The sequence below is a fragment of the Sander vitreus genome, chromosome 24, assembly GCF_031162955.1.
Source record: "Sander vitreus isolate 19-12246 chromosome 24, sanVit1, whole genome shotgun sequence".
NCBI classification, from domain to species: Eukaryota; Metazoa; Chordata; class Actinopteri; order Perciformes; family Percidae; genus Sander; species Sander vitreus.
In genome coordinates, this window is record NC_135878.1 from 10,193,594 (window position 1) to 10,219,638 (window position 26,045).

At 40.7% G+C, this 26,045-nt stretch overlaps 1 protein-coding gene across 1 annotated transcript; it reads left to right on the top strand.

The window, feature by feature from the left end:
• Positions 1–2,829: 2,829 nt before the first annotated feature.
• On the top strand, positions 2,830–19,973 carry LOC144513007 (sodium/potassium-transporting ATPase subunit alpha-1). The gene is made up of 23 exons (XM_078244049.1): positions 2,830–3,002; positions 3,440–3,550; positions 6,912–6,971; positions 8,010–8,111; positions 8,291–8,392; positions 8,485–8,598; positions 8,909–9,043; positions 10,881–10,998; positions 11,235–11,503; positions 11,614–11,922; positions 12,456–12,590; positions 12,883–13,075; positions 13,184–13,359; positions 13,462–13,598; positions 15,348–15,498; positions 15,626–15,794; positions 15,910–16,064; positions 16,204–16,327; positions 16,446–16,591; positions 16,696–16,826; positions 17,152–17,253; positions 18,481–18,572; positions 19,788–19,973. Exons 1-23 carry the CDS (start codon positions 2,991–2,993, stop codon positions 19,814–19,816), a joined length of 3,072 nt encoding a protein of 1,023 aa, XP_078100175.1. The 5' UTR covers positions 2,830–2,990; the 3' UTR covers positions 19,817–19,973.
• Positions 19,974–26,045: the final 6,072 nt, after the last annotated feature.

Here is a 26,045-nt window from a genome sequence, read left to right on the forward strand (position 1 = left end):
TACCTTGCTTATTATTAAGGCCCCTTCTCCCTCAACTCCTGTGTGTGTGTGCGTGTGCGTGTGTGCGTGTGTGTGTGTGTGTGTGTGTGTGTGTGTGTGTGTGTGTGTGTGTGTGTGTGTGTGCATACACAGTATCGTCATACCAACCAGCTCTCAGATGGCCTTCTTCACACATGCACTTAGGAAACACTTGAGCTTGTAGGCAGAATATTATCAGAAGGTTTTGGGTTGCCAGAGTGAAAATTGTGCATGCTGCTCTATTCAGGTGATGTCTTTTACAGCAGAGGGTGCTAGTATGAAAAAGACAATGAGAGTCTGCAGAAAAAGGATGGAGGGATATTGAGATAATAGGAAGGAAGAGAATGAGGTTGATGGATGATGAGAAAAGTGAATCGATGTGATAAAGAGGAAGGAAAATAGTCGAAGATGGAGAACAGCAAATATTAGCGTTTCGTCTATACAAGCGTTTTCAAGACGTATAATTAATCATCTTACTATGATTTGAAAGCTGTTGTGTGTACTCTGTTAATTTGTTTCTGATGACTTGTCATGCTGATAACAATTCAGTTGAGATGAAGCGAGCGGGTGGAGAGAGAAAGAGGCTGCAGACGGACACTAACATTATTAGTGTGCTAATGTGTTTGAATAGAAGGCGTGGTCATTGTGAAGCTAAAGATCCTTAAAGGTCCTACAAGCACACAGCCACTGACATGATGGAATGTGAAGCAGATGTTAGCTGGCATTCCAATGAATTTTCGTGTATGAGAAACTGCACCACAAACCAGTTTCCATTGTGTTTTATTGTCTTGTGGCGAGCTGCAGCCATTATCTGAGTGGATACACAACACTGAGTGTAAGAGGAAAAGTGGATTTGATTTTGGGTTGAAGTTATCCCCTTAAGGTTTTTCTCAACCTTTCTCCCTTAATCTATCTCTTACGTCACTGTTGTCTTACTCCTAGATCTATTTCATGTCATGAATACAATTGGAACAACACACTGCAGGCCCCACTGCCGTGGCAAAGCTGCAACCAAATGAGCTGCTTTCATTGTACCATAACTAGAACAATACCAGAGGATGTATACTCTCTTCCAGCCTCTCATACTTTAGTCTATTTTTTCAACGTTTTTCATTTTTGTTCCTCTCTCACTCAGAATTCCTATTCTCCTCCCCTGCCATTTTACAATCTTCCCCCCTTCCTTTTCTCCTCATTATTGTATGATAACCCCCCCCCCCCCCCTTCCCCTGCATAGTCTAGTGACTATAAACAGAAGAAAGTTTACTACAAACACATCCAACAACACCCCCCCCCCCCCCCCCAAACCAGCCAACCAACAAGGACAACCCCTCCTCCTCCTCCCTGCGAGTTTCAATGGGCAGGAAGAGCACTCCTTGGTTTCCAAACTTCAGGGTCATGGGCAAAAGATTGCAGCCAAACACAAACAACAAAAAAAAAAAAAAGCTGGGAAAGAAAGTTTGTTTAGTGTATCATCTCCTGCACAAAATATATGTCATACTTATTTTTGGCTTTTAGCTTTTCTGTACTAACTTGATGGCCAGTGAAAAAACACTTTGTCTGTTCAAGGACACAGTATGTCCAGAGCATTAGGTGGCTCAACCGTTCATTTAAAACACAGTCAGTTAAACTTCATGGCTTTGCTTTAGATCTCTGCTAACCACAGGAACACTAAAGTAGGGCTTACAATTGTAGCTGTAAACCTAGTACGTTAGCTTGACCAATAAAATAAGTATCAATATCCACCTCCTGGTGTTGTAACAACGGATCTTTGCCCAGGTTTGGACAGGAAACCTAAATCTCACCTGAACTTTTAGAGGACTCAGCGCTAATTGAATCTCAAATCTGATTTCTGTGTGTTTCTCAGGATGATCAACATATATTAATCCTGTATTGGTACAGCAGGCAGTCAGCAAAGGACCTTAAGCTCACTTAGTGTTGCAGCAATGTGAATCTATGCTAAACACAAGGGTTTAGCATTATGAAAGACATTCCAGTCCTAGTCTTTTCACTTTTCCTGAGGTGGGTGGATTTCAGAATCAATGACAAGGTTTTTTTTTTTTTTTTTTTACAGGGCACATTGACCTCAGACAGAGAGGGAAAACTAAAGGCTCAGTGGATTCCTCCCTTTGCATTCCACTTGTTATCTTTGCTATGAGCAACCATTTAGTCCAACCTCTTTTTCCCAAGCGGTCTTGGGAAGAAAATAAAAGTCAGTTATAATCAGCTTCTCACCTTTTTCCTCTTTCATTCTTTATTATGTAAATGCACTTTCAGCTTTGGCCACTCAGTCACCCACAGAACTGTACTTTCACCTTTCTGTGTCTGCTTTTAGCTCTGTGTGTCTCTCATTCACTTTTCCACTATCTTGCCTTTTTTTAGTTAATCTCTGTTTTGTATTGTAAACACAGACAGACAGTACACACAGGGATTCACTGAAGGGTGTGGCCGTTTGGTTGTCCACTTACTTGCTGCAAGGAAAGGTCGAAAATTAATGGAAAAAAGAGGAATGGATTGAGGAAGGAGAGTACATGAGTAAGAGTGAAAGAAGAGGACGGGAAGCGGTGAGAACAAAACAGGGAAGTTGAGCAAGAGTTACCCCTCCCCTTTCTCCCTCCCTCCCCCCCCACAAGTGCCCCCCTCCTCCAGTAACCCCTCCCTCGTCCAGTAAACGCCCCCCCCCCCCCTCCACAACACTACTCCTCACCTGTCCTGTTTCACCCATTTCCACTCCCCCTCTCCCCCCCTCCCCTAAAAAAAAAAAACTCCTCCTATTAGGGCAGGTAACCCAGTCATGGGTATAAAGGTAGGCTAATGCTATGCAACCTATCTCCTCTGCTCTGGGTTGTGCAGAAGACAGGAAGCAACGGGGCTGAGAGAGAGAGTGTGTGTGTGCGTGAGAGCGAGAGAGGCGGAGGAAAGTTCCAATTTAAAAAGACAATTGGATTGACTGTTCTCAGACTTGCATTGCAACCATGGGGCTGGGAGTAAGTATTGGAGCTTTGTCACATGTTTTGGACTAGTTTCCAAGAGTCTTTAGATTCAGGTTAAGATTAAGCTGGTTATGTTTTTCAGTTTTGAGCTCAAAGCAAGTTTTAGTCACAAGTTATTGCTTACGCCTGACAGTTGTGGATTGCCTGAAGTACTTTGTACCTTAGTTTCGAAATCTGCAGTGTACAGTTTTATTTTTTCTCTCCACAGTTTTAAGGAACCTGTCAAACTTTTCAATAGGAGATATTTATGAGAATCATTCACAATCTTTCTAACAATGATTAACTCATATTTTACAGCATGTTTGAACAGCAAAGTTGACACTGCATGCTGCTCTTGCTGGTGCAACTAAAAAAGGAAGCTTCAGAGCAAACTCGCCACATGTGCTCAGTCTTATTCAGAATCTTATTTTGTTTCACTTTCTTTAATCCAGAGAGGGAAAGATGAGTACAAACTGGCGGCAACCTCAGACGGTGGAGACAAGAAAACGAAGAAAGCTCAAGCAAAGAAGGATATGGATGATTTGAAGAAAGAAGTTGACCTGGTAAGTACACAAACAAACGTAAAAAACAGTCTGTAATTGTCTTAACTACTTGAGTTGGTCTATTTCAATAAGGCAATATTCAAAAGGGACTTTGTAAAAGTGTCTGTAACTTGCAAAATCCGCCTTAATTCAAACTGAAAGGAACAGACGTTAAATAAAAAAGACCTTCTTGAACTTTACACCCATGTCCTCACATACACATTGTTTGCCTCATACTTAATGCCTCATTCAAGCCATGTTAACACTCACTCTCACTACCATGAGTCACAGCAATGGTACAGTCAAGGCCGAGAGACAAACCACTGCTTTTACCTCACAGCTAGTCACATGAGATGTAGCTGTCTGCCTCGTATTTCCTAAAGATTGCTACTTACACTCCTACATGTACTGTCACATGTTATTAAGGAGTTCACAGCTATACTTAACTTTAAGTCATGCTTATCTAGATTAGTTTTCAACGCTGAAGTGTTGGGTGAGAGCCGCTGTTAGTCATTATTGTCTTAGGTTTCTCAAAACATGAATAGTCCTTTTCTTCTGCAGCCGGTAAACATAAATTATTCTGTTTCTAATTTACCTTTCAAATTCCCAGATCATGGGTGGCTCACTGTGTGTCTTAGCCACGATCACACAGATACTAAACTGCACTCGTGTGCACAGAAATTTGCAGAGTTGTAAAATTGCATGCATCGAACTTTATGTGGGTTTCCTGTGTAGAACAGGGCCCCAATTTCCACCAGTGTCAGCTTGTTCTCAGTCTGTATCTGTAGCTGGCTGAGGTCATTTCAAGAACAGTGATGAACTCTTGCGTTAAGTCCATCCCCACGTCAACAAGAAGGAGGCTAATAAATGATTTAATACCACCGTCTGTTATTAAAATGCACAATGGTTGCATTCGAAAGGCAGAAAGACATTTTTTATTAAAGGTGTTTTAAGTTTTCATCTGTAACTTGAATTATGTCTCTCTTCTTAAGACGTTGACCAAAGCTGCTCTCACTACTGTGTTGTGTGTTGTGTGTCTGTCCATGAACTCTATCTTAAAATGGCTTGTTAAAAACAAGGCTTCTGTAGGATAGTGTCCTTCACAAGGTCAGCTCACAAGGAGGCAGATTCAGGTCTCATGTTCATCTCAAAGCACCCACGAGGGAACACGTCCAAGTGTCTAATGATTTGATAATATTATAATAATCATTTTCTGTCATTTTGCTGCATAATAGACGTAAACTGCTCTTTGACTTTCACAAGGTCATCGAGTAAAGATAGATTGTTGCCGTCAGTTTGTTGCAGACATGCTGAAGTAAAGTACCTTTACAACAACTACAATTACAACAGAATGTGAATGCTAGTTTTATAATTCGTCCTTTAATTACTGCGTGTTTGTTCTGCAACGGCCTCTGCCCAATGTCACCCACCAGGTCACAGAGTGCTGCAGGTTATCAGGCAATAAAAATTGCCACCCAGATGACATATTAATGAATATTGTCCTTGGTACATCTTAACTAGATCTCAAAGTCCTGCCGCCTGCTGAAGGACATCTCAATGCCACAGCAACCGTAACGCCAGTCTGCCATAACCTCCCTAACTTAGCATATCATTTACTGCAATTAACAGCAGGCGGTGTCTTTAGTGTCTCTTCCAACTGCTGAAAGTGCATTGTGTCTTCAGAAAGTTTGACTTTGAGAACAAAAAAGGGGCAACAGTGATTCAATGTCATGTATTGATGATCTTCAGGAATGATAAACTATTGGGCAGTAGTAAAACAGTAATAACAGCGTAGGTGGGTCCCTATGGAGCCCATAAAGCCAATACGTTAATCATTAATGCACCATCAGACAATTAACCGAGGCGTCAAAGTCCAGCTAAAAGACGGTGACTATTCCCATAGCAACTTAATGCAGCAGATGATTTGATAACATGTGACGAAGTCCGTGACAGAAAATGTTAAATACAGACCCATGTGCATGTGCAGCATTAAAGCTAGTGAAGAAATTTTCCTCAACCGGTTTCAAAAGAAGTGCTGACAAACAGTCAAAAAAAAGCAACAGGGGTGTGGGGCATGTGCAGCACAGCACATTTGGCATGTCATAATGCAAAACGTTGGCAGTCGAGATAAAACCGTGCAATTACATCCATTTTCTCCACCGACCGTAAAAAAATGTAACTGTAAAGAGACTCTATGAACATCAAGTTCATATATTAACAGGCCAGGACTCCCCATTCCTAATGGTCAAATTACTACTATGTAAATGTGATATTTCATTTAGTACTTATATATATACTCCAAGCAGTGGATGTGAAGGGACTCAGTTCGTCTATTAACTGCTTCTATTAAGGTTTTGAGTGGCATATTAGTATAATAATTTAATTAAAGTATATATATGCTCAAAGCAGTGGATGTGAAACATTAAACTTTAAAAGGTCAGTGTAAACATGTACTTACATAATATAATGGGACACTGTCACTGAGTGGTATGAACTGATTCCCTCAACCATTCATTCATTCATTCACTATGGACTAACAGTAGCTGAGACAAAAAGCTGCCATCTATTAAAGGAAATGTGCTTTTACTACAGATCATAAATAGGAGTCTGCTTTAAAACAAATAACCATAGTATTCATAAAACCAGCCAACGTTAAATCATATGATCATAATTGCAGTCTGATATTTTTCCTTCCACTCCATGTAATAATAACGAATACAATCAGATGGCTACAACATGACTTGCCTGCCATGTATACATATGAAGTTAACTAATTCCATTTTGTGAGGATGTAGCAAGCGGTGCAGTTTTTAAAGCAACACTTTCGACAATCAATTCATCCAACAAGTTCATTTTGCTAGCACCGAGTGATGTGAGTTCAGCTCTGGAAGGGTGGGCTCCACCTAAATGTCAAAACACACAAGCAAAATTCTTGGGAGCAAACATCAGTGTATCAGTTGGGTGACATTGATTCAGCTGGATGGACTGTTTGCTCGCGGCAAACTGTTTGAACCACGCAGACCTCGGAGGTCGTCTGGGACAGGTCTGCTGCAACCTGAACTAACGTGAAGAAGAAGGGTTCAGTTTGTATACACCACATATCTGTCAGAAAACTGCAGGTCTGCTGCAACTCTTGCCTTGTCTTGGATGAGTCCATACCTTACCGAGCTAACTGCGGCTTAGCTCTTGCGTTTGGCTGCAAATGTTCAATCATCAGCCGACTCTAGTTTTACTTGAATGATAATGTTAAGGGCATTACAGGACATTTTTTAATCCTCAAAGGAGATAATAGCTGCGGTTTTAAAATGACAGGGATTTTAGCTTGTTTTACGCAATGTCTCTCAATATCTCTCTTTCTCTCTCTCTCTCTCTGTCTCCATAGGATGATCACAAGTTAACCTTGGATGAACTTCACAGAAAATATGGAACCGACCTAACCAGAGTGTGTATTCTGCGTGTGTGTGTGTGTGTGTGTGTGTGTGTGTGTGTGTGTGTGTGTGTGTGTGTGTGTGTGTGTGTGAGAGTGTGTGTGTGTGTGTGTGTGTGTGTGTGTGTGTGTGTGTGTGTGTGTGTGTGTGTGTGTGTGTGTGTGTGTGTGTGAGCCACTGATAAGCCCAGAGGCCAGGGAAGATCTTACTATGCACAGACACAATTTCCACCATTATATTGTGTTACAGACTTGCAAAGTAGTGAAGAGACAGAACATTTTAACATTCTCATTGTGTGGGGAAATTATTTTAAAGGGTCAGTTTAACCAAATTACTGAAACTCCAGTGGTGTCTGGCTATGCAGATAGTATTGGTTTACCTTTTGAGATCTCTGCCTTCACCACTATACATATATATATATATATATATATATATATATATATATATATATATATACATATAAAATGAAGACTATCTGCATGGCTGATTACCATTAGAGGCAGGAGAGAAAATGTTGTGATGTGGTTGAACTGACCCTTTAACGAGTCAATGAATGTCACATTATACAAAAAGCTGTAACACAAAATGTAATTTTTATGTTTTGACCATGGTCTTCATCACGCTGAGGACACACACACACACACACACACAGAATCCCATTACACAACCCTATACAGCCTTAAACTGGCCAAATGCTTGACTGATGCAGATTATCCACTGAAATCTGATCAGTTGGCCCCAAAACAAAGACTTCATTCAGACAGGAACACTGGTCTCATTGACCCTACCAACAAGAAAAAAATGCTGCTTTCATTCCTGGTACAACACGCCCCCCCTGCCCCAAAGAGACCTTCAGTCACACTCTTAATTCTTCTCCATGTCTTTTACACTGTAAGAACATAGTTACCCAGTTGAAGTAATAGTGGTGTATCTGTTTACCAAATAAAACAGTTCAGCAGGAAACATGTCATTCCTTCATAGTTTTTCCCTCCAGTAAATGAGGACAAAGCTGTGGAGTCTGTCAAACCTGTATTTTTATGTCTATTTTTTAGGGTCTTACCAACACCAGAGCAAAAGAGATCCTGGCCAGAGATGGCCCAAACGCCCTCACGCCTCCTCCCACAACGCCTGAATGGGTCAAGTTCTGTAAACAGGTAAAAGTCACTTCTTCTGAGTTGAAATACCTGTTCGGGACTGTGCAACATTTTCCATGCAAAACAGAAACCTATTTTGCATGTTCACATTTTAGAAATGCAAATTCACTTTGATTGGTTGCAGAGGGTAAAACCAGTAAAGTTATGTAAACTTGAATGTTGTTTAATCTCGTTTCCAGCTGTTTGGTGGTTTCTCCATGCTGCTGTGGATTGGTGCGATCCTCTGCTTCCTCGCTTACAGTATCCAGGCTGTCTCAGAAGATGAACCGGCCAACGATAATGTAAGGAGGTCTTTGTTAGTGTATGATATTAATTAAAGAATTAATAGCACCAAAAAATGAACGGACTAAAATTCTTTTCTCTCTCGCTGTAGTTGTACCTGGGTGTGGTGCTTTCCGCTGTCGTCATCATCACTGGTTGCTTCTCCTACTACCAAGAGGCCAAGAGTTCCAAGATCATGGACTCCTTCAAGAACCTGGTCCCACAGGTGATTTCCTCTTGACTCTTCTACCTTCATATCTATGTCACAACTTTTTGAAACAGAAAACAGCATCAATGAAACGCTCATTTAGTTGCAATTATTTACAAAATGGCTAAAAATGTTGCTCATATCATATTTAAGACAGTGACTAATGATAGAATATCAAGAAGGATCCATATTGCTTCATCAGCATTACCACACTGATGACTCATTTTTCCATTTATCATCTGGTTTCTTGCTAATGGGAATAAAACCATCTATAATTATGTTGAGAAATTGCCCTGAAAAACCATATATTTCATCCTGATTCTCGTAGCAAGCCCTGGTCATCCGTGACGGCGAGAAGAAGAGCATCAACGCTGAGGAGGTGGTGGTCGGAGATTTGGTGGAGGTGAAAGGTGGAGACAGGATCCCCGCTGATCTTAGAGTCGTCTCTGCTCACGGCTGCAAGGTCCGTACCTGAAAGACTTGTTATTAATCTCCCTTATGGAGCAGTGGCTTCAAACAGCACTTAAGATAATACATATGTATGCATTATTCCTGTGTTCCTGAGTATTTAAAGTTGCTGTATGTAGGATTGCAAAGATCCAGGACGTAGCCAAAAAATGTGAACATCAACAACTTCTCAGTGCCTCCCCACTACCTCTGAAAAAGCCCAAAACGGTCTCCTAAGCCCCTTCTCCCACAAGGGAGAATGAATGCGTGTGCATGAACTCTGATTGACACGCAGTTAGACACCCCCCCTGGCCATGATTGGTGCATCTGAACAGTGAGCGATGGATTTTTGCAAATCGCACTACAGGCTGTAGGTGGTGCCAGAGGAGCCAGATTCTTTTTTAAATTACCCGCTTCATGTAGTTCTACTCAAACACAGGGTTAGTTAGGGTTACGGTTAGAGTTAGGGTTAGGGTTCATGTGTCATGACAGTGTCATGTGCTCATGACAGTGTCATGTCGCTCTTATGTAGATACCTTCAAGTAAAGTGTTACCGACAAAATTATAGCTGCTCCGCAGCAATGGTCAGGGCTGAGCACTTTGAGGTGGAAAAGGAAAAAGTGGTCGATGGAAAAGAAGAGGGTTGGTGAGTGGTGCGTAGGGGATTTCAACTCCGAACCCCTCGCTCTGAAAGCCAATATCAACCTTGTTAAGCTACAGCTCCTCTTAGAACCCACTGTTTTTCCAATCCACACAGCATAATGCCAGAACACACAGTGGCATGTTAACCTAGGACACAAACTAATGAGCTGATCAATTCAGACAGGTGTGTTGATGCAGAGACACATATACAACATGTAGGGAAGGTGTCCACAGCACAATGGCTGATAAGGTGTAAGAGGGTCACGTCATAACACTGGGGGCTTGAGCTCACAACCAGTGGGTCTGAAGGCAAGTGCTGAACTTTTGCGTGAGCTATTGGGCAGGCAATGTCTCAAATGGCTTCATGTCATTAAGTAGACAATGTGAAGAATTGCATAGAAATGCAGGAATTTAAAATACTGTACATCATTACAAAATTCTGAGGGTTTGTGTACTTTGTCTAGACAACATAGATATGCTTGTAGTATTTTATTAAGTCAACCCGGGTTGAATACCATGACTTAACTGGAACTGATTGCTAATTTGAATCAGGTGTGTTGACGCAAAGACACATATCAAACGTGCAGGGCAGTTGTCCACAGCACAATGCCTGATTAGATATAGTATGCTCATCTTGTAACACCTTGTACTCAAACTCAGAGCCTTTGTTGCCGTAGGCAGGTGCTGATCTCAGGGAGCTGTTATCTGGGTGATGACGCAACTGGCTTCACGACATTGAGTAGACAATGGGAATTCTGAACTACTGTCAAAGTTCATTTCTCACTCGAAAATTCAAAGAATTAGCATGTATGGAACATGGATTTCTTAGGAAGAAGAAGAATAATACTGGCAAAAACAATACAGTCCCGCAGATTTGCTGCTCGGCCCCTAATTAATCATGATGTACTCACACCATATCAGTAAGTCATGGTCAAAGTTGCTTAATATCTGACGGGAAATAGTGTGTGGCATATTAAGCATCAGCTTACTTCATTTTAATCACTTTCTTAAATGTTTTTCTTCCTTTTGACTGACTCAAAATCAAAATCACATCATCATCACATCACCCAAATGTGTCATCCTCTATTTTCCTACTTTTGTCCAAGACCAACAACAACAATTATTTCACATTGTCCTGTAGACATCATGTCACTTTCACTTCTCTGGATATCTTTGGTATTTCATTCTTGCTTTACTTTTTACTCCTTCAGGTGGACAACTCCTCTCTGACTGGTGAATCTGAGCCTCAGACTCGTACTCCCGACTTCTCCAACGACAACCCTTTGGAAACCAGGAACATTGCTTTCTTCTCCACCAACTGTGTTGAAGGTAGAGAACTAACAAATAGCAGACAACACAGAAGTTGTGTAGACTTTTCAAAAGATTAAAGTAAACTCCAAGTTAGAAGGAAATTAAACTTAAAAAAGATTTCATGAACTACAAAGGTTATAAAAGGGCTGGGAAATGTATAGAGACAATGAAGTTGATGGTAAAGAAAGTAGAAGCTACCCCATATTTTTACGTCTGTCATTTTTATCACTCAAAAAATCTCTGGCTCTGTCCAGGTACTGCCAGAGGAGTCGTCATCAACACCGGAGACCGTACTGTCATGGGCCGTATCGCCTGCCTGGCTTCCAGCCTGGAGGGTGGCAAAACTCCCATTGCCAAAGAGATTGAGCACTTCATCCACATCATTACGGGCGTGGCCGTCTTCCTGGGTGTTTCCTTCTTCATCCTCTCACTCATCCTTGGGTATGGCTGGCTGGAGGCCGTCATCTTCCTCATCGGTATCATTGTTGCCAACGTGCCAGAAGGTCTCCTGGCTACTGTCACTGTGAGTTTTTCTGCCCGAGTCTCATTCTCTCATTCGTTGATGCAAATACGGATATAATAAAAAAAAAAAGAAAGATAATATAGCTATAAACACTTTATTTCTGTCTCTAGGTGTGTCTGACCCTGACTGCTAAGCGTATGGCAAAGAAGAACTGCCTGGTGAAGAACTTGGAAGCTGTCGAGACCCTGGGCTCCACCTCCACTATTTGCTCAGACAAGACCGGCACCCTGACCCAGAACAGGATGACCGTGGCCCACATGTGGTTCGACAACCAGATCCACGAGGCCGACACCACAGAGAACCAGAGTGGAGCCTCCTTTGACAGGAGCTCTGCGACCTGGGCTGCCCTGGCCAGAATTGCCGGACTCTGCAACCGTGCCGTCTTCCTGGCAGAGCAGACCAACGTCCCCATCCTGAAGGTGAAAAGCTTGTAATAATAAACGTAATATCTGATCACCACAAAAGACTCAACTCACCAGTGGAGGAAAATACCAACAACATTTGCCTTTGGTGTAACGCCATATTTTGTAAAAGAGAAAAATAAATAAATTCCCCTTATCAACTTATAGAATATCTTTCCTCCTCCTAAAACGTGTTGTCGAATTGGATACAATACCTAGATGAATCCAGAGATGCAGTGACTGCAGGGAGGTGACTTGGCAAGAAACAGTTTGGATCCAACAAAATCAAATGCCGCCAGACTGCACTACAAATCTTTATAAAAAAGCCCTTAACATAATTATTTTCAGAAATATATAGCTACAGCTATAGGAAGAGGTGGCCCATTGATTTATTTCTAAATGAGTGACAAGTTTTTCTCAAACTGCACAATGGGAACAGGATGAAATAAGGCAGAATAATTGTTAACCAATTATAATAATATAAAGAATGGCCAATATTTTCCACAATTTCAGTCAAAATCCAACTCTTTGTCCTTTGCTTAAATCCTCAGAGAGATGTAGCCGGTGACGCCTCAGAAGCTGCCTTGCTGAAGTGTATTGAGCTGTGCTGTGGATCCGTTTGCGGCATGAGAGAAAAATACCCCAATATTGCTGAGATCCCCTTCAACTCCACCAACAAATACCAGGTAAACAATCCACAGAGTTCCCCATAGCTTTCAAATTTGACATGTATATGGAAAAGGTTCAACCTGTCTAAGAGAGGCGAAATCATGCAGATTTCAATTGTTGCAAGGTTGCAAACACAGCATTGTAAGACAATACTTGCAGTGGTATCGGAGGGAAATGTTGATTTACGCCCTCTAGGGGTTGGGTCATTTCTCTATCAACCACTTTTTGATGAATGAGTACTAGCATAGTTTAAAATAAAAATTTAATTGAGACAAGGTTTTAAAATACAGTTTTTCCCTTGTCCAAAAGCTCTCCATTCACAAGAATGCAACTCCCGGAGAGACCAAGCACCTGCTGGTGATGAAAGGTGCCCCAGAGAGGATTTTGGACCGCTGCTCCACCATCATGATGAACGGCAAGGAGCAGCCTCTGGACGAAGAGCTGAAAGACGCTTTCCAGAATGCCTACGTTGAGCTGGGAGGACTTGGAGAGAGAGTTCTGGGTACAACATAGCTCCATTCTACAGCTACATCGCTATTTCTTTAACTAGTGTGTCGAGAAACAGTCATCTTTGAACTCATGAAGAGCATTTTCTTCCCATCTTACTCAGGTTTCTGCCATTTCAACCTGCCTGATGACCAGTTCCCAGAGGGCTTCGATTTTGACGCTGATGAGGTGAACTTCCCCACTGAAAACCTGTGCTTCATCGGCCTCATGTCCATGATCGACCCTCCTCGTGCTGCTGTGCCTGATGCTGTCGGTAAATGCAGGAGCGCTGGAATCAAGGTATGTAACTGTTCTTTTCAGGTGTACAGTACATGTATCTATCATCTCAAGACCAAAACCGCAATCACGTTCAGTGTTAATACTTAACTTCTTCTCCCTTAGGTTATCATGGTCACAGGTGACCATCCCATCACAGCCAAGGCTATTGCTAAAGGTGTGGGTATCATCTCTGAAGGCAACGAGACAGTTGAAGACATTGCTGCCCGACTGAATGTACCAGTCTCTGAAGTCAACCCCAGGTCAGTACACTTACAAAAGCTTAGTTCTGAGTGTTCTGGTTGCAGATGAACACCATGCTTAAAATGATTGTCATGAGCAGGAGCTGAAATCTTCCTTCTAAACATGTCTCTTCTTCCGTGGCAGTTCTTCCTAATACTTGTATTTAGAGGTGGGGGGAATCGATACAGCTTAGTATTGCGATATTTTCCCTGGCAATACTGTATACAATACACGGATGCCAAGTATCTATCTTTTATTATATAAATTGGCACATGAGAATTTAACTTTTTGGTACTAGAATAATAAAACAAAGAAATGTATCTTTTTAGATAAAAATGTTGTCAAAGACATGATTTGAAGTTGAAACATGGGTAATAAATTGCAATATGTCGCAGAATATCGCAATATGTTTAAAATTGCTATAATATCGTATCGTGACATAAGTATTATGATAATACCTTATCGTGGGGCCTCTGGTGATTCCCGCCCCTACTTGTACTAATAGAGCAACATTAAATCAGCGTTGGCAATCAAGGCTCTGAAATCTACTCAGCCAAAAAGGCTTTTAACATTAATTCACTGGAGGCAAATACATCTCGGGTGTCTCTGAGCTGGTGGCCTAACTTTTCTTCATCAGCCAGTTTAGTCTGTTCAGATCACAGTCACGCTGCAGAAATACTCTTCCCCAAACACGTGCATTAAAAATACTGTCATCCTAGGCAGAATCCTCATGCAGGAAATTCCTGTTGGATAATCCCTTAGCATTCCACGTCCTTTTTCTAGAGGGGTAGGGGTGGGAAACAGGGAATGTTTAGGGGTTTAGGTCAACAGTAAGTTCCACAAATTATATAGTGGTATATATAATTTGAAAGCTGGGACCCCAAGGCTTAATTTGACATGCAGCTTAGAATCTTGTGTCAAGTTTTTCTAGTCATGAATCAGAAATTTAAAAAAAAAAAGAATTGTGAAATGTATAATGGCTTAGTACATTATGATATGACTTCATGATGGACATTCCCATGCTCGCTCATGTCTCATAAGTTGTTCCATTTGTTACACAGATTTGGTGCACTATTGTTTAACCATTTTTTACCACTTAAGAATTGATAAAAATGGTCCAAATTGAGGAACACCATGGGCCTTGAGGAACACCATGGATTATTCCACTGATGATATTTATATTATTGGTATTATACACGTTGTAGTTGGAGATTTCTGCAAGGATTGCATTTTCCAGCGTTAGATGGGGATCACTTCTTTTCAGGAAACTGCAGGAAACCCCTTTATGGTCAATATACCTATGAAAGCTGTATCTCTTCTAAATTCCCTAGTTCTCTAGCTGGTGGTTGTAAAGTTCCACACTGTGATTATTCTAAAGATGACAAGCTAGCATGCCATGGTTGGTTCCACTGAATTCTCTGTTTGGAGTCTAGTTTCATATGATACCAAAATCCTTAATTTTATCTTTAAATCTGAGCCTGCTAAAAATAATACACTATCCTGTACCCTGGGACTGATAAAATGTCATTGTCATAAACATGTATTTGTGTTCTAATGTTTTAGCAAATCCTGAAGATGTAGAGCACTTTTTTCAAGATGTCGCTTTTTGCTGATGATGCCATACTTTTCTTCAATGGGTGTCTTTTTCAAAAATTATTTCCTGTTTCTATATGATTTTCTTTTTGTATTGTGCTGATTATACCCCAGTCTCAAAAACAGAATGTGAGATTGCAACTGTTGTCCTAATGCTGCTTTGATTTCCTCTCCAGGGATGCCAAGGCCTGCGTTATCCACGGGGGTGAGCTGAAAGACATGAGCCCAGAGCTGCTTGACGATGTGCTAAAACACCACACTGAAATCGTCTTCGCCAGAACTTCCCCTCAGCAGAAACTTATCATTGTGGAAGGTTGCCAGAGACAGGTTAGCGTCAAAGAAAATTTAAGACAATTTCACAGCTAAAAGCATAAAAGCTTTCAGAAATGTAGTCCTAGAATTAAACATAAATATTGCAGTGGACATCCTAACACTTCTTTCTTTCTCTCTGCAGGGAGCCATTGTGGCCGTGACAGGTGATGGTGTAAACGACTCTCCAGCTCTGAAGAAGGCCGACATTGGTGTCGCCATGGGGATCGCTGGATCTGACGTCTCCAAGCAGGCTGCTGACATGATTCTGCTCGACGACAACTTTGCCTCCATTGTTACTGGCGTGGAAGAAGGTAAGACTTACACCAAGGCTTATACCTGCAGAAATGTGGAATACAGACTGCAAAAAGCATCATCGTAAGCTCTTGATTTTACTTGCAATATACATTTCTTAATTTCTTTTGTCAGGCCGTCTGATCTTTGACAACTTGAAGAAGTCCATCGCCTACACTCTAACCAGTAACATCCCTGAGATTTCACCCTTCCTCCTCTTCATCATCGCCAACATCCCTCTGCCCCTGGGAACCGTCACCATTCTCTGTATTGACCTGGGAACTGACATGGTGAGCTCTTATTTCTAAATAAAGTTTTTTTTATCATGGGAAAATAGTTACAAACTCAAATGTGGGGGGCCAAGCGATTGACAATACTTAATTTACTTATTTTCTTAAATACCTTTTTTGTTAACTTATTGTATCCCAGGTCCCTGCCATCTCCCTGGCTTATGAAGAAGCTGAGAGTGACATCATGAAGAGACAGCCAAGAAACCCCAAAACTGACAAACTGGTGAATGAAAGGCTCATCAGCATAGCCTACGGACAGATCGGTAAGCGTACCTAATGGTATCTAAATGATATTTAGATGTTGCAACAAATGATTGTTGTTATTTTGTTGCTTTTCTAAAATGTTGAACCTTGAACCAAAGTGCTCTTCTTCTCCGTTAGGTATGATGCAGGCCGTGGCTGGCTTCTTCACATACTTTGTGATCCTGGCTGAAAATGGTTTCCTCCCCATGGACCTGCTGGGGATCAGAATGGGTTGGGATGACAAATATGTAAATGACCTGGAAGACAGCTACGGACAGCAGTGGGTCAGTAATGCTCATGCTAAACGAATGGTATAGTTCATTCACATTTTGAAGGGAAGAACAGAAGAAGAAAATGAGCTAACCTTTTTTAATGTTGTATTCACCAGACATACGAGCGCAGAAAGATCGTGGAGTTCACGTGTCACACAGCTTTCTTCACCAGTATTGTGGTGGTCCAGTGGGCCGATCTGATCATCTGTAAGACCAGGAGGAACTCCATCCTGCAACAAGGAATGAAGTATGTATAAAGACATAGAAGACCTTTAAAGTACAGACAGTGACTTCCAAACATATGTTTTCTTACACGATAAATTCAAGCAGGGTACTTTTGTAGTCTGACCTTTCTGTACACGTCACAAGTGTCAATAACATGAGAGTGAATTGTTTACGTATAATTAGAATTATTTTGGGATCCAGATATTTCTTTGGGGTTTATATTTATAGCATCAAGAGTTGTCATTATAACATTAACATCATAGTGTAGATTAGAATGATATTAGGTTCATAAAAGTAACACATATTAGTTGAATTGTTCTAACAGTGTTGACTCTTTGCTTCCACAGGAACCGTGTCCTCATCTTTGGTCTATTTGAGGAGACAGCTCTGGCTGCCTTCCTGTCATATTGCCCGGGCATGGACGTTGCCCTCAGAATGTATCCTCTCAAGTGAGTAAAACACACACACACAACCTTATATACACGTACTATGATTTTTCACTTATAAATTATACTGAATTTACACAAATTAGAACAAAAATGGTCTAATTTTTAATGGAAATGTTTTTTTCTTTTCATGTAGGCAGGCGAATCTATGAGCACAATATGCATTACGTTTATCCTCATTAAAATAGTAATCCATGAAATCCTTTTTTTTCTGTTAATTTACTGACATTTACTGCACTTAAGTCTTCTTGCCAATCAGTGCAGCCGGTGTGTAAACACTGTTTTCCTTCTATTTCCCGATGATGAAGTTTAAGTCAGTGCTGTTTTAGCTTCATTATCTTGTTAAAAAAAGGTGGATATTACCTAGTGTCACTGATACATTTCAAAGGCAGAATGAAGCCGAAGCGCGACTGTAACAATCTTCCCACCAGAGACGAATAGAAAGCAGTAAAAGCAAGTTTGACTCATTCGCTCAGGAAGTTTCACAAGCAGCTGAAATCTCCTCGTTATTGTTTGAATGTAAATGGACTGCATTTATATAGCGCTTGTCTTGTCTTAACGACTACTCAAAGTGCTTTTCCATAGCACAGGCACCATTCCCCGTTCACGCACACATTTACACACAGGTGATCGAGGCAGAATGAAGCAGAAAAGCTACTGTACTAATGGGAGTTTTTTCCTAACAGAGACAAATTGAAAGCAATAAAAGCACATTGGGCTCATTAGCTCAGGAGTTTCCCAAGCAGCTGAAATCACCTTGTTATTGTTTTGGGTCGTCCTTTACTCTACTGCTTCTCCTTTCTTCCTTGCTACCTTTTCATCTGTTCCTACTGCTTCTATCTCTTCAAACTCCTCACCCACCCCCTCAGCTTTCTCGTTGGGTGACTGCTGATGTTTAACTAACATTGGCTTCTCTTCCTCTCTGTCTGAGACTGCGACTGGGTTCTCTCTTTTTTATTTCTGTCTTTACCTCTCAGGTTCTCGCCGTCTCAGTTTTCATTCAGATATGACATTGAAAGGTACTTGTTACCTTAAAGAAAGTCCAAGATTTGCAGAAATGTGCCGTATTTACATGTGGCTAAATAAGTTAGTTGACAATATTTTTAATATTTCCTTTTCCTTTTTAGACACTCAAAAGCAACCGACAAGTTAAAGAAACGAATAAGCATCATTTCAAATCTCCATGTCATGGTCCGTGTGCTCAATCTCTGTGTCTGTGTCATACCTTAGGCCATCTTGGTGGTTCTGTGCCTTCCCCTACTCCCTCCTCATCTTCCTTTACGATGAAGCCAGAAGATATATCCTCAGACGCAACCCAGGCGGTAAGACCTTTACTCACTCTTCTTTTTGCCTTTCGAGGCAGTTAAAGCTTTTGTATTACACATTTTCCTCTGTTCTCTGTATTTGGAGGTGAATGTGGGGGGGTGAGGAGGACAGAATCTGTATCACATCAAATGTTGCTGCTGCCCAAAGAAAACCGCTTGTCTCTAAATTATGTGACTTCGTTAGTCAAGAAATTAGCTAAATAAACCATTTAAACCTCCACCCCATCCCTAAACCCTACCAATGTTATTGCCTCATTCCACCCACGGAGCTGAGCAGAACCTGGCTCTGATGCAGCTGCGTTTGTGTGTGTGTGTGTGTGTGTGTGTGTGTGTGTGTGTGTGTGTGTGTGTGTGTGTGTGTGTGTGTGCGTGTGTGCGTGTGCGGGTCTGTTACATCTGAGCCCCACAGCACAGATCAGTGAACATCCCATTGCCCATCCATGGTGAACAATGTGCTACAATCAGGCAGAAAAGTTAAACTGACACGGTTTATATTCTGTGGGATTTATTTTAACAAAGATTTTTTCCACTGTGTAGCCTTCATGGCCCAATGCTATTTTTTAACCTGGGCTACATTCAGTTTTACAGTTTCACTCAAAAGTGGAAACCAAGATTCCAGCCAAGTGGTTTTTTTAGCCTTCTGTGAATATGTATTTATAGTGTTTCAGGCCTAAAACTAAAATGCAACTTTGGGCTCAGTGGGGCCTGGTAAGAGATGCTAAATAACAGCATACACACCGTGGAGTCGCACTGACTTCTAATACAGTGTTATTTGATTGTGCGCACATCTAATGATGCGACACAAGCCATTTGTGCCAATTGTGTTGTTTGAGCTGCCGGGTCAGGTCAGAGTTCACCTTTTATCATCATGTCATGAGTAACTGTGAGACAGAAAGTCCTCAGCCTCCATGTCCCTGCAGGAACATCTCTTACTGGCATCATAAAGAAAGTCTCGGCTCTAGATGTTCAGAGCGTGTCTTGCTCAAGCTCCCCAATCCAGTCTTATTTCTTTTAATCACTGTCAGCCGACATGAGTGACGATATCATTCTACAGCCTGGGTGTTAAAATAAAGGCCACGGCCTTTTTAGATCCACCAAGTCATCCCTTCTTTTGATTTGTCTGTGAACGACAACAAGGAGAATGTAGACCCCAAATGTGAGGCGAAACCTCCCAAAACCTCTGTCCCTAATTCTGTCTCTTTTGGTTTCTAGGTTGGGTGGAACAGGAGACATACTACTGACACAAGACACAAGTTATTTACTGCCATGTTACATATTTGTCTGAGATGTTAGTCAGACCCAAAAAACACAAAGCATGGATGAATAAATATAGATGTATTGATGTCAATGTTTTGATCTATATGTCATTCACAATAAAACATTTTCCATTCCAATGTACATTAAGGCTTTTTCTTGTGCCACACTTTTGTTATTGCTTCTCTGACAAGTAAAGGCTAAAAACAGCATTTTCAGGGATTTGATGCAGGATGTTTTTCAAGGTTCAATAGATATGTACCAGTGAGTCAGGTCCGGTGAACCACGCGGTGGGATTATCCACCTCAACAGTTCCTAAACTTCAGTTCTGGAGACAGATTTGATTCGAAGAGGGTGGGCATGAATTTAAAATAACGCAATTATGATAAAGAGAGAAAGAGTTATCCACACTTCACAGAGCAAATGGGATGTTTTAGGACTGCTGTTATTACCACAATGAACAGCAGCTCACATACAACACATCCTACTTTGAAAACCGACAGCTTCCACGCAATAGTCCATCAAAAATGGAAAATTCAAATCAAATGTTAGTGTTAGATTTGCTTTGTATACTTGTGACTAAATGAAATAACTGATCATCTCAATCAAAATCAGTAATTTTCCGTCTGAATTTATTTTATTTAATCAGCACGTAAAAAAAACAAAAACAAAAAAACACAACAATGGTACATTTAAGAGACATTAAATGAAAAAGAACATGCAAAGGAAACCCAGAAAACCCTCAAGGGGCTTGGCATGATAGACTAATCAGTGTTATCAGCTACTACACTGTTTTCAAAACCTTTTTAATCAGTATTTCTCCAGGATGTTATCTTTACCTACCAGATATTAAGGAACAGCATGTCAGAGCATTGTGTGTGTGTGTGTGTGTGTGTGTGTGTGTGTGTGTGTGTGTGTGTGTGTGTGTGTGTGTGTGTGTGTGTGTGTGTGTGTGTGTGTTTGTGTGTGTGCGTGCCCATTATCTCAAGAGCCAGTCTGCCACAATGGTGTTTGCTATGTATTGCTCTGTTGACCGCTAATGCAAAGAGGCCCTCAGTGAAAATTAACTGAGACCACTCTAGTGCTGTATCTACTTTGTGTTTATCCTGCTTATTATGAAGATCCCTTCTCCCTTGGCTTCTCTTTTTTTCTTTTTTTTTTTTTTATTGACAAAATGCAGTTTACAAAAAAATCAGGTAAGCAATGATAGCACGTGAACAACAAGTGCACAAACTTATGAAAATAAAAAAAGTAAATAAATAAATAGAAACATATGAGGCAATACAAACGAGAAATAACATAAAAATATAAAATAAATAAATAAATAAATAAATAACATGACAACATGACATTACAAACAAGTACAAGAAGACATAAATGTACAGTCAGTCGGAGGTTTCAGGGAAAAAAAGCTCTACACTTTCCACAATTTTGATCCTTTTTTTGTTATCCAACAATCTAAGTGACTTCAGTAGAGATTTAAAGATTTAAATTCTATGAGAAAAGGTACAAAATTAGGAGATGAGTTAGAAATGTTCTGCTTGTGAATATAGAATTTTGCATACAGAATAACAAAGTTAATTAGATATTCAAGAGCACCATTACCTGAATTATCGTAGAAACAGATGATATCTTTAAGATTAAAGGAGTTGATAAAGTTGGTGGGTTCAAAATAGTAAGACTCCAAATCTGTCCAAAATCTTTTGGAAATTTCACAATCCCAAAAAAAAGGTGAGATATTGTTTCAATATTCTGTTTACAAAATGTACAGGAAGAGTCAATGTCGGTAAATCTAGCAACAAGGTGATTAGTAGGGTATATGTTATGTAAAATGTTGAGGTGTACTTCCTGAATATGCTTATTATTACACTTTGTGTGCGTTACTTCAATTCCATCCAATGATAGTAAAGGCAGTGATATAACGTGTGCATCATAGGTTAAGCAATTTTTTATAAGTAGAATTAAACCATTTGGGATTGCACGAGTTAAAGAATGAAATTCTCTGAAAGGAATTGGAAAACTGTGTACGTTCATGAACTGTTCATAGGATAGCATATCACCAGATTCATCGAAAAGATTAAGAATGTGATTTAAATCTCTTTGGAACCAATTCGGGAAAAAATAAGGATTTGTTCTTAATGACTATGTTACAATTGTTCCAGAGGAAAGTCTTGTGCGGTGAAATATTGTGGACAAAGGCTAGCTTCCAAGCTAGAAGGGCTTGTTGATGGAATTTTGATCATTTAATTGGCAATTTATTTGGCAGAAAATTACATTTTAAAATAAAGGAAAGACCTCCAATTGTGTTAAAAATGTAATTTGGGATAAAATACCAAATTGACTCAGGGTTTTTAAGACATCTTTTTAACCAATTAACTTTAATGGTGTCCACAGTGTCACTGAAATCTAGGACTTCAAGACCTCCTTCTGCTTCACTACTGGAAAGTACGTTTTTCTTTAGTCTGTGTGACTTATTTTTCCAAATACAATTCAGAAAAATTTGATTTACTTCAGTGGTTGTTGAATCTTTTACAAATAAGGATAAAGATGGATACACAAAACGAGATAGGCCCTCTGTTTTAGAGAGGAGAACTCTGCCCAAAATAGACAAATCCCTTTGAAGCCAGATGGTAAAAACATTTTTTGTTTTCTTTAGTGTACTTGAAAAATGTAGATGTTGTCTAGCAATAAGATTTCTAGTTATAAATATGCCCAGCTACTTAACAGAATCCTTAACTGGGATATTTCCAATTACACAATCATCACAACCATGTACTGATAAGATTTCACATTTGGACAGATTCAATCTTAAACCTGAAGCCTTGGAAAATTGGTCTATCAAGCGAATAGAGTTACATAACTGGTTCTTGTCTTTCAAAAATATCGTAGTGTCATCGGCCAATTGGGAAATTTTTAACTCCTTACCAAATATTGAGATTCCTTCAAAATTTCTGTCAGATGTAATTTTAAGCGACATTAATTCGGTGACCAAAATAAATAAGAACGGCGAGATCGGGCACCCCTGCCTGACCCCTCTATTAATTTGAAATCTTTTAGAAGTATTGAGATTAATTATAACCGAGCTATTAATCTCTTTATAGAACATACTGACAATGTCTACAAATGTGTTACCAAAGCCAAACGCTTTAAGGGACTGTAAAAGAAATGTGTGCTCAATTGTATCAAAGGCCTTATAAAAGTCTAGAAACAAAATGAGTGCCTCAGACTTAACTGCGTCTGCATAATCCAACAGATCTAATATGAGTCTGATATTACAACTAATATGTTGATTTTTCATAAATGTTTGACTGTTTGAGTTTCAGCTATAATAGAGTTTAGCCCTTTCTAGAAGCTGTTTGAGTAAGCTAAAGCCAATATCTTTTAATCTATTGTTAAAAGAGTGATAGGACGCCAGTTGTCAATTAATAGAGGGTCTTTGTCAGGTTTGGGGATAAGAGATATAATGCCTTGCTTCACTGTAGCTGTCATCTCCCCTTGACTGATGCATTCTTTGTACACACATAATAAAGAGTTATGAATGTGTTCCCAAAAGTGTATATCTTCTCTGATGTGTGTGTGCGTACACAGTATCGTCATACCAACCAGGTCTCAGATGGCCTGCTTCACACACACTTAGGAAACACTTAAGCTTGTAAGCAGAATATTACCAGAAAGTTTTGGATTGCCACAGTGAAAACTGTGCATGCTGCCCTATTCAGGTTAAACCAGCAAATCAGGTTATATTCCTCCCGACCTCACAGGTCTTTTTTTTTTTTTTTTTTTTTTACAGCAGAGGGTGCTAGTGTAAGAAAGGCAGCGAGAGTCTGCAGACAAAGGATGGGGGGATAACGAGAAAATAGGAAGGAAGAGAATGAGGCTGATGGATGATGAGAAAAGTGAATCGATGTGATAAAGAGGAAGGAAAAGAGTCAGATCAAATATTGGTGTTTTGTAGCGCACATTTTCAAGACGCGTAATTAATCATCTTACTGTGACTGGAAAGATGCTTTGCCATCATTTTTTCTGATTAATTATTATGCCGATAACAATTCAGTTGAGATGAAGTGAATGGGTGGAGAGAGAAAGAGGCTGCAGACAGACACTAACACTATCACGCCTTCATCCTTCGTCCACAAGCAGGGCCCCTGAACGTGCCTGTTGCTATGGCAACTCATATTAGAGCCCTCTCTCTTTCACTCCAGCATCGAAATAAAATCTAAGCTATTTATAGAGAAGCAGTGGTAACACGCGAGCTGCACTGATCGCACACGCATTGATGTGAATGCACTCACCAAAACAAAAATATAGACTGTGCATACACGCACCAGCACATGCACATGTGTGAGCATATGCACACACACTCCTCCACAATGCCAGGGCTCGCTGCTGTGTCCATCTGTGAATCAAGTCCACCTGTGGTTTAGCTTGTTTACTCGTGATTTTGTTTATTTTGATGTGTATGTTTTGCATCATATTTTGGAAAAGAGCCAAAAGTAGATAGAAGAAGAGATGAAGTCCTCGCAGTGAAATCTCCTTTTCGCTGTTTGATCTATTTCAGGTTTATCTTGTCAGTTGGTGCAGAGTGCTCTCCAGGCCAACTGATAAGGTCTATAAGAATACACAGGGTGCTAGACAGTGAGTGACAACAGTCTACTTATCAGGATCCAATCACTCTCCAATGGTGGGCTTATCCTGCCTGCCTGGGTCTAATTCATGGTTTAAGTGGTCCCTTTGTAATAAAACTACTGTATGCAGCCTGCTGATATAGCTGGTTAAAGCTTGGTCTTATTACTGGTTTGCCTTAGAAATATATAAAATAGGAAACTCTGGTAGATGTTCGCATGACGCAGGTGAGGCAGACTCCTTTTATTCTGTTCGGACGTACAACAACAAGTGGCTGAATGTTTCTTGTTTCAGGCATAGATCCAGGGATGAAAGAATACATCTCTCATTTGTGTTGTGGGATGAAAGGGTTTAAAAGCTCCTGGAACAGATGCAAATGGCCATAAGGGTGCTGCTGGGGTGCAGCACAGCTAAACTTGCTCGCATGGCTGTAATGCGATCGATGGGGTCTCCGCATGGAATGACGCCACCCCCCTCCTCCAACTTCCATCTCCGCAGGGGGTGTCAGAGGTCAGGGAGCATCCTGGAGCTAGCGGGGATTCAGAGTTGCAAGTATTTGCAGCCCAGTAACAGTGAAGCCAGATAAATATGTTAGAGGAAACAATGCACAGGGGCCCCGCTAGTCCAGGGGGAAAAGGGGGAATACTTTCAGGGGGCCTCAGAGTTGGGAGGGGGGGGCGCATGCATGCACTGGAATCTCAAGCAGCAATTTTGACATTTTGGTATCATAAAATAACTAAACAGATGCTCTAGTTTTGCCTGTCGACATGGTATATGCACAGCTTCTGTGCATCGATAACACATGCAGTGGACCTATAGTACAACAATGGCAGTGTTACGCAGATACATCTGCTTTTGCAGCTCTGTATTTAGGAGGAGAGGGTTCAGAAGTTGGCTGCCAGCCATCAGCACACAACAACTTTGTCAAAGCAGCAGGGGAAAGGAGGTGTCTGCGAACCCAGCTGTGAAGCCGGGTGAGATGTAGATGAATCAGAAGTGTGTGTGTGTGTGTGTGTGTGTGTGTGTGTGTGTGTGTGTGTGTGTGTGTGTGTGTGTGTGTGTGTGTGTGTGTGCGTCTATGTGTGTGTGGCAGGGTAAGGTGGGGTGGGCCTCTTCTCACACAGCACGACAATACAGCTTTTTAAAGCAATTCTTCCACATTTTGGGACATTTCCTGAGTTAGTTGAGAAGATTGATACCTCTCTGTTAGCATAGCTTAGCACAAAGATGCTGCCAGACTGGCTCTGTCAGAAGATAACAACAAAAAAGAAGACAAAATGTACCTGTCAGCATTTCTAACGCTCACTGTTTAACATGTTGTATATAGGCTACTTTGTTTAAACTGCACAACAAGTTTAAAAACGAGTATATGCTGTTTTACAAGGGGGTTATGTGCTAAACTAGTTCTTGGCTGGAAGCTGTTGCCAGGCAACCGGACTGTAGGAAAAATTGTTGGCAAATTGTAATTTTTTTATATTTTTTAAACAAACAAGATATCGCAAGTTAATTGGTGTTTAAGCACTGGATCGAGCCTAGCTTCCCCCTCTGTTTCCAGTCTTTGTGCTAAGCTAAGCTAACCGGCTTTCCCAAAAG

Bases quoted from the DNA above. Each gene is read 5' to 3' on its own strand.
- LOC144513007 (XM_078244049.1), top strand. The intron at 8,393-8,484 runs GTAAGGAGGTCT...CTCTCGCTGTAG, and splicing joins ATGAACCGGCCAACGATAAT to TTGTACCTGGGTGTGGTGCT. The intron at 13,076-13,183 runs GTACAACATAGC...CATCTTACTCAG, and splicing joins ACTTGGAGAGAGAGTTCTGG to GTTTCTGCCATTTCAACCTG.